At 38.0% G+C, this 9,672-nt stretch overlaps 1 protein-coding gene across 1 annotated transcript in view; it reads right to left on the reverse strand.

Annotated features, from left to right (window-relative positions):
- Nucleotides 1-3,226: 3,226 nt before the first annotated feature.
- Nucleotides 3,227-9,672, reverse strand: part of LOC122262384 (alpha-(1,6)-fucosyltransferase-like) — a 12,606-nt gene continuing 6,160 nt past the window's right edge. The window contains exon 4 of the mRNA XM_086541148.1: nucleotides 3,227-9,672. This exon is cut by the window's right edge and continues 123 nt beyond it. Coding sequence (XP_086397274.1) covers nucleotides 9,591-9,672 — 82 coding nt within the window. The 3' untranslated portion in view covers nucleotides 3,227-9,590.

A 9,672-nucleotide genomic window follows, 5' to 3' on the forward strand; every position in this document is an offset into this window, starting at 1 on the left:
ACTCAGTTTGCGTAATGCTCGTCCAGTCGTGAACACTTCTACAACCTTTGTGCTGCAAAATTTTGTTTTTATATACAATATAAGCTCATCCTGCTCTGCTTCCAGAGTGTAAGAATCCATCAGTGTAGCACTCATAGTCATTATTCAAAGTTTCAAGTTACTCAGTAATAGTTGTAAGGGCGTACTGCTTAAGTATAGCTGGTGAATCTGTGTCTTTTTTAGGGACATTAACATAAAATTCGTTCAGTGTCGACATTTTCCATGGTGGAATAGAACGTCTATATGGGGTCCCACCTAAGGACATATTTAATTGGTGTATGAATTTATGTCACTTGCCTTTGGATCTCTGTGATATAGAAGACTTCTTTAATTGTTTTAACACCAAATATAGTATTAATGTATGATATTCTTTCGTAAATAGATGGCAAGTTGAGTTCCGTTCTCATACTCACAATCCTCGTTGTGTTAGGGGCACCAAGAATGATCCTCATGGTTGCATTTTGTACAATTTCTAGACAGGTTAACTTTGATTCCCTGAATAATATAAGGTATAAGGCATGGTAATCTACAACTAGGCGTGGGCATGTCGGGCAGGTAAAGAGTCTAGCAATGTTAACATTGACATCATGTTCTCTGTCAATAGAGTCTTGAGTGGCTTCAGCAGCTCCCAGTCTTTTCTTTAGATTCATAATTCTGAGTCGTTAACAGTCACCTCGAGGTACTTGCAATTGTGGCAGAGATCTAGCTCAGTGACATTCATATGGAAGTTTGGCAATGGGATTATGAGAGGAGTGAGTGCCTTGGTGTTTTCAACAGAGATTATCAAACCACTCTTCGTAGCTTTTGCTGACAGTGCATTAAGAATCTGTTGCATTCTATCCACGAATGAAGATTTAACGAAGATGTCATCCACATAACAAATAATGGAATCACTGCCCTCAACCGGCATATTGCTTAATAGTCTGTGCATTAGAATGTTAAATAGCATATGGCCATGTACACCCCCTGTGGTGTTCCAAGCTCAAACATTTTAGAGTATGAACTTTTGATTCCCCTGAAGAGAACATGAGCTGATCGGTTTGATAAATACATTTGAAACCACGTTAAAAGTTTATTTTGAATGCCAAAGCTAGCCAGGTGCTCAAGGATTAGGTCTGTGTTTGCAATATCGAAAGCATATTTGAGATCGAGAAATATAATTTGCATGCCTTGCTGAGAATTTGTCAAGTACCCTGCAAAGCAGTGCTGAGTGCTGCGTCCTGGGAGGAAACCATACAGTCTGGGAGATAACTTGGATGCAATACTTGAGTTTATTCAAAATAATTATCTCAAATCCCTTGCGCAAACATGAGGTCAATGAGATGAGTCGGTAATTATCAGTATTCGGTTTGGGATAGGTTTAAGGGCGATTATGCTCTGTACTAGGCATATTATGATGTGCCCTTTTAAAATTAGATGGGTTGGTAGCGTGGGAAGACTTTTAAAGAAACAGACAAGTCGAATTTATACGTAGAAACAAAGATTTTATGTTGAAATATACGTTAGAATTTATAAGGATCGTATAATCCACACAGGATAATTTAATTTAAAACACTTAATTGAAAAAAGTACCACACAGGTTTATAAATAACATATCTTGTAAAAGAAATGTCGGTGGAAGAAAATACTGATAAAAAAGGTTCCCGATCCGTCTGCTGCTCTACCGCTTGACTCCGTCTCCCCGTCCGGTGTTGTGTCCGTCTTGCCGCCAATCCTCTACTGGCCGGAGCCCGAGGTTATCCAAACAATCCAGGTAAACAATCTCGGATGGTAGTTCGGAGTGACCGAATGGATGGGATGATGATCGACAGGTCGTTCGGTAACATTTAAAATGTCAAATCTATTAACCTCGTTGTTTTCGTATCACTACATAGGAATGATTAAGCTTTTAATCCAGAGCTTGGGAGTATTCCTTGAAATAAGCCCTTCTCGCCTGGAGTGGCTACCTTACCATTGTGAAATGCACTATTTAATTCCTACTCAGTTTTTTTTTTTTTTTTTTTTTTGCAAAGTTGGAGGGATAGGTGGGAGAACAGGCTATGGCAATATTAAATTTCCGATTTTATTTTCAAGATGTTCAGTTTATATTTTAGCCTCTGTGGAAGTGAATTAAGCTGGGAGGTTCTTGGCCCACTGATTTATTATCATGGCCCGTTCCAAAGGGCTGTGGAACTGCGGAGTGGCGAGAGCTTTACCTGATAACCTGTTGATTTTTCTCCATACCTCAGCTACAGAAGTTTGGTGATAAAGGAATTGTTCCCAGTGTTTACTGCGAATTTGAGCCTTTAATTCTTTATTTTTTTTATGTCATGTCATTCTTACAGCAACTAGCAAGCTCCTAAACTCGTTTATGCTCCCTACTTAGGATGGGGTCATTTAGCCACTTTGGTACATGGCTGACTTGGGGACCCTTTTTCTTTAAAAGTTTTCTTGAGCAGTGTTGTAGTAGTCAGTGACAACTTTTATCAGGTCCTGAGGAAATTTTCGACTGTTATTACCGAAGACTATTTAAGTCATGAACGAGACAAAATTACCCGGTGATATACTAACTGGCTACTCGAGTTTAGAGATGGCGCTGCATACGTCTGGAATATCGTCTGTTTGTTTACAAAACATGGTAGTGAAAAAAAAAGCGAAACGGTGGTGGTCATTTCAAGCTGAGCATGATGACTGGCAGGTTGCACTATGCAAAAATTGCAAAGCTACGTCATCCAAATGGTATATTCCATCGTTTTCCAAAGGAGAAGGAGAGATTAGTGAAATACTCGTTACAATATGTTTATATAGTGAATAGTGGTAGTAATGATCTTTACTACAAGATTGAAAATATAATACCAAATCTCCGCTGCTGTGATGCAGACGGACAAGATTAAGAATTCTCAGTTTGTCAATATATGTAGTATGACATGTATATGTATTCTGCATGACACTATTTGTTTCCTATACTACCTTGCCACGGACCTAGTATAAAGATCTACCATGAATACACACTCAAGTACATGTTTTTGTTTTGTGTATGTTTTGATATTTTGTTCTCTTTTATTTTATTGCTGCAATTTTGTTTTGTGCATGTTTTGATCTTTTCTTCTCTTTTATTCTATTGTTGCATATGTCAACAATTTTGTTTTGTGCACGATCTTGTGAAATATATTCATACTTTTTGCATGTTTATTTTCAATTATTGGCATATGTTTTGGTTTTTCTTTATTGGCATGTGTCAGTGATTATGATTTGTGCATGAAGTTGCATTATTAGCAGCATGTGCAGTTTGTTCATATTATTATTATCATCATTATTAAACATGGACTTATATCCATAAACAAAAATGAAATAAAGGTACAATAAAGAAATACTTAGTTTATTTTCATGTCACCCACATTGAAAGAATAAGGTAATTGGCAAAAATTATTGTCATAACTTATGTTTAAAAAGACATTTATTAAATTATTGCATTTAAGCATTAATATATATAGATACAATAGAATATCAAGAAAAATATACGAAATAAATTTGATTAAATAGATTTTACTGACAATCACAATATGTTCAAGATATGTGACATATATCAACCTTCCATTCTTTATTTTGATATATTATCTAATAACTTGGAAGACAAAATCTCTCCCTCACCTGTATACACACGCACACATACACACATGTGTGTGTGTGTGTGTATATATATATATATATATATATATATATATATATATATATATATATATATATATATTAAAATCAAAATTAAAAATTAATTGTATTAAGAACACTACAAAAATACACCATGATATTTCCTGTTAGAGCTTGGAAAGATTCAGAATGACGTCATAATATGCTCATGACGTCACAATTAAAATTGAAGTGACCTATAGATGACGTTGATATGGCGGTACCTGGGGACTTTTCTGGCCACACTAAATTCAGTTCAAATACCAAAAGCTTACCTGTCTTAGATAGTCTTTGGTTCTTACGACAGGTGGAATTGTAATTTTAGGTCTGGGTGCTTTATGAGCTATGCTGCTGTCTACGGTATACTCTGTTAGGATTGCAGAGTGGTCACTGACTAACTAACAAACATTTCCATGTACAAGACCTTTGTCAGTTACATAATCTAACCTGCTACCTCCCAAATGACTCGGTTTGTGTCATATAGTCATTGATCTTCAATTGACGAAATGTTTTAATTCTTCCCCATTACTGTTGCTCTGGTAAAAGTATGTGTGTGTCTAGCATTAAAATCCATCATGCATAATGTTCCTTGATTATAAAAATTGGGTAGAGAACTAGTCAGAAATGTTGAGCTCCTAGCATATACATTATATAATGAGAACCCAGACGCAGTCTGAACTCTCAAATGATCTGAGTTTTTCATTAGATCATGTGGCAGTGTTAGGTTTACATAAGTCAACAAACCCTTCATGGCTGCATTTACATATAATCAATACCCTTAACTGCATATGGTTCTTGTACGCAAATTGCATCAACATTATTTTTACAAATATAAAACTCTTGTTCATTAAGCCTAGACTTGATACTATGCATATTCCATATGAATTTGAGTGTGCATTTATCCATATGTGAAAAGTTTTTTATTTGGCAGTCCAAACTTCATACCGTTATATCCTCTAATGGTAATGATTTTTCCTTCACAGAAAATACACATATACATAGCTGTAGGAGGCAGACTTAAAGGTTAAAGGTCACTTAACCATCTAAACTATTATTCCGCTTCGGAGCACATTCTCTCCATGTGGTATGTTGAAGCCACATCAGGTTCTCGGCTTCAGTCCGTGTCACATAGTTCCTGACATTGATCTTCCCCATTATCAGCACGGGCTCCCTTATACTGGTCATTATTAATGGAAGAAGTGATATCGTGACACCGTGTGCCATCGCGGGTCTCTCTATCATTAATGGCAATCTTGGCCTCTCGACACTGACAGTCCTTTAATAAAAAAAAATCAATGTCTTGCTTCAGTGTTACTATTTCACTAATCAAACCTGCACTTTGTTCTTTTAGTATCTGAATTGATTCCACTTGTTGTTATACACTGACATTTCCTTTAGTGGGTGAAGTGATGTCACTGCGTCCTCGCTCTCCACAGAGGTTACTAGTTGTGGTAATGAGAATTTGAATCCCGGATTGCCCTCCATGAACAACATTATCATCATGATTTGAACCTTCAGCAGCCCACGGAAAATGTCGGCTGCTGGTGACGTCATGGCGGTCACGGTCGGCCGCTCCCAAGGCACGCTAGTCGCGAGTTGGGCTGGGAGGCGTTGGCTGGTCTCCCACTGACTCCGGCGATGCCACAGGGGTAGGGCCCAGGTCAGGGAGGGAAGGGCACCCTTAGTGCCAGGCAGTTACACCTCTGCCATCCCACATCTAAAGCAAGAAGGGATGAAAGCAGGAGCAGTACCCTCATCCTCTACAATATTGCGAGGACACTTACTAGCATTGCGCTGCTCACCACATACCGTACAACATAACTTATCTTTGCAGTACTTAGCTAACGGCTACTTCCCATGCATTTGTAGCAAATGACAGGGGATGCCCTCCACAGTTGCAAGTGGCTGGCGGGCATGTATTTTCCGATAATATTGTATACCCTGGGAGGTGGTTGCTCTTCTTTCCATATGATTCGAATTCGGCTGAGAAGTTGGTCATCTTTATACACTCTGATGGCCTGGTGAACTCACTAAAGTGCATATGCATTTTCAAGGGCGAGCTCCTTGCCGTAATGTGTGACGAGGTATCCGTCACATTTTTCTTTTTTCTTAGGCTCATCACTTGATTCGTTGTGCCTTTGGGGAAGGCGAGACGAGCATATTTCGTTCTCGGTGCAAGTGCGGTCTTACTGATATTTTCTCGCTTCTTTTTTAGATTTACGACTTACTATAGTAAATACATTATCATTTTTTTCGTCAGGGCCTTTTACATAGGTATCGGTAGTACTAATTTCATTAGCTGCAGCACTTGTGGCACTGTGCTCAGAGGGAGGGAGAGGTGGCCACCAGGACTTCTCCCTTCTCAATGTTAACATTGCGGCTGTCCCCCATGGTGGGGATGACTGCAACGTCTGGCTCGCTCGCTGCATGACAGATGAATTATAGCTCAAGGCACAAGGCACTCAGTTCTAACATTTTCTATAGCTGTACTAAGTACTCGCAAGACAGATTCTTTCAAATACCAGACGTACATTGTTCTGTTCTCTTCCCATCACTGTATTCATGACAATCACTTTCGAGGGATAAGAGCGCCAAACAGTCGTGCACACCTTACACCTTCTATGAGTTCCTCGTATATGACACGTGAGTTCCATGTAATAGAAATAGTCACAGAGCACAGGAACCATACAATCTCTCCGTAAGTAGTCACAATGTGTATTGATGGATGACGTGTAAGTCAAATGCGACGTGAGAAATCCGTAGAGTTTATACTGCCAGAAGATAAAACTTGTAAAAATATAGAATTTTCAGGGATATCCACTACAGTACCACTTTTTCTTGGCACCAACAAGAAAGAGACCATTGAACGGTACCCATCCACGATCTGCAACATGAACTACCTTTAGAGAGTGATGACACACAGCAAAATACCGACCTCCGGCTCTTAACCCACTGCAGAGGGGGATAGATTAGTTTGTCCAGTCTCACTCGTTTTCACTCATTGTAAAACTAGAGTCCTTTTTGTATTTAAATTGTTGTGTTTTATTGTATTGGGAGACTTATATCTGTCATATCATAGCCTCAGTCAGTGCTGATGACTAAGGTTATAGTATAGGGTCCATATCAGCTGATTATTTTCTTTATACTCAGTGTAATAGAAGTATTGCTGTTTTGGGGAGAACAAAAAGCAACTTTATTTTTTCGTATTCGTGTATTGTCATGAACGAATACGAAACGTATTACCATCCACAATGAAGATAACATAAGCAGGTAGGGAAGAGGAAGGAAACTTGTGCTTATGACTGTGTGCCACGATAAAAGTCATCCCTACTAGCACAGGGGCACAGTGTAGACACTGGCCATGGTTTGAGTCACCTTCCTCTTCTCGTTCTGACAGAGTTTGCTAGAGACCTATAAACCTCCCATAAAACTGTAATAGTTCTGTCAGACTGTGTGTATAGCACATAATGAGCTGATATTGAGAAAGCCTGTCAGATGACATATAGCACCATACAAAAACTTGTAATGATTAATCTAGGGTATACCATTCTCATGTCCCGATAATTTTCGACCTTGTATTCCCTTGGGTAGCGTTAGAGAGCTATAGTCTTATGTAGGAGTAGGCTGCCACCACCCGATTATGGGATCAGAGCCCAATCATTTGCACAAATAGTTTTGGGCATGAATCCCTGGGTTAGAATATTTCCATAATGTATACTAGGAACTTTATTGAGTAGAGCTAATATATCCAATTCTTATTTAATACTGAATCTTACCAAAATTAGTCAAGAACCAGAGGAACACCTACCTGACGGTATGAGAGTAACATCCAACTTAGTTTCTCTTCGCTATTCGACCCAGCAGTCTCTTAAATGAAAAGTCCTTGAAACTTATTCTTCCACCGTCTCGTAGAATACCACCTCTCCCGTAATTAAGCAAATGTGACTAACATATAGAATGCAGCAAGGAGTAACTATTTAAGTAAAATACGAGAATGAAGCCAAGAAGAACCATCTTGACTTTGCCTTCGGGACGTAAAGCCATAATTTCCTTCCATCTGTGAGTTTATCATCTTCCTGGAGGGTGGTCGTGGTCTGAGCCTTAGGGATAATGAACAAGCCCTTATTTCTGTAGTTTGTTATATTGTTACATTGTCAACAGTTAGTACCTTACATAAAGGAATTATAAACTCCTTGATTGAAGAGTCCCTCGGTGGTCGGTAGAATTAGGCTAAGACTATATCCCAAAATATTCCATAATTGCCATAGGCAGTGGAATTCATTGCCTGTGGCTATGAATTTCAAAAAGAAAAAAAACAACAACAAGAACTCTCACAACTATATAAACATATATGACTGACTACTAGACAAATCTTTTGCTACTATGGAATATTGTCCAATAAAAAGATTACAGTTTGGAAAATAGTTTCAGCCTAATCCTACCGACCACTGAGGGACTCTTCAATCAAGGAGTTTATACCTTTAGGTAAAGTACTAAATGTCGGCATTGTGCTGTGTGTCATCACTCTCTAAAGGTAGCTTATGTTGGAGATCGTGGATGGGTACCGTTCAATGGTCTCTTTCTTGTTGGTGCCAAGAGAAAGTGTTGCTGTAGTGGATATCCCTGAAAATTCTATATTTTTTACAAGTTTTATCTTCCGGCAGCATAAAGTCTACATATTTTTCTACGGTCTTCCTTGTCATCCATGTATACAAGTATTGCATTCCTATACGTGAGACGAAGTCAGTATTCCCACTAGTTGTTACGAGAAGAAGCTGCCATTGTTTTATGCCCTAGAGCCAGAGATACCCTGGGAGATGGAGATAATTGCTGAAAATACCCTAACTTTTTCTGTTTTTATATATACACTTTTACATGCTCAGTTTCTTAACCATTAATATCTATTTTACCAAGAACCCTCCACTAATCCCAAGTCTACTAATATAACATCGGTTAAAGGGATTACTCTGATATGATTTTGATAATTTAAATCTATTTTTTATGGTTAACTTCTATATTAAATTTCACTCTTTATATTTTTACATTTCTTGGTTTCATCAAGAAATACGTACAAAGTAATTTTAAATACGCAAGATTCACCCCAGAAGACGACACTCCGAATTGGGTTGTTCCCTCTCCCCTCTTTTGTTTTTTTTCGTGATTTTTGGGGTTTTATTTTGGATCTACTGTGAGTTGTAGCCTAAAGGTCGTGAGAAGGTAACTATAAGTGGCAATATATTACTCAAGATGAGTTTATCATCGAGTCTGAACATTTGAATTGGTGCTCTCATTTTTATTTAATTTTCTTTTTAACATTTTATAACTCATGAAGGGGTTTCCCGGAAATTCCATGTGCGTGAGGAATATCTTTGTGTCAATTGTAAATCTATTACTGCAAAGTAAACTTTTAAAAGTTCCTACCCTTTCAACAAAATTACCTTGTGAATCAACGTTTTTGTCCCATCAATAGTAATCTATTGACAAGCTTAGTTTGTCTATACGAACTTGAAAAGTTTCTCTGTTTTCTGATACGAGCTTGCTTAAAAAATATCGATATTTTATAAGGATAATCTTACTTGAAATCCTTTACACGTGCTCGGAATTTCCTTTCTGCCCCTAACAAAAGAGAAAAGGTGAATTAAAAGAATAAATCAGAGCAGTTCGGAATTTTGGCATTTTTTCTTTGGGGTTCCTAAACTTTTTAGAATCCCATACCCCTTTCATAAACATGTATTTAAAAACTGTTATTTCCATTATCTCCAAATCGTCTATAAACAGGTTGTAGGTATCTCTGATTTTCATTTGATACATATGTAGGTCCTCATAGACATTGAGGCCGTCGGAATCGTAAAAAAAAAAAATGATAATGAATCACATGCTTTCGCTCATTCTGTCATATGCTCAAAGGTCTGCACATCTGCCACGTTCAGGATTTCGAGAGCTTTGTACGCAGGGTAGTAACCTCTC

The sequence above is a fragment of the Penaeus japonicus genome, unplaced genomic scaffold (genome assembly GCF_977035675.1).
Source record: "Penaeus japonicus unplaced genomic scaffold, GWHDUDI00000001_assembly GWHDUDI00000010, whole genome shotgun sequence".
NCBI classification, from domain to species: domain Eukaryota; kingdom Metazoa; phylum Arthropoda; class Malacostraca; order Decapoda; family Penaeidae; genus Penaeus; species Penaeus japonicus.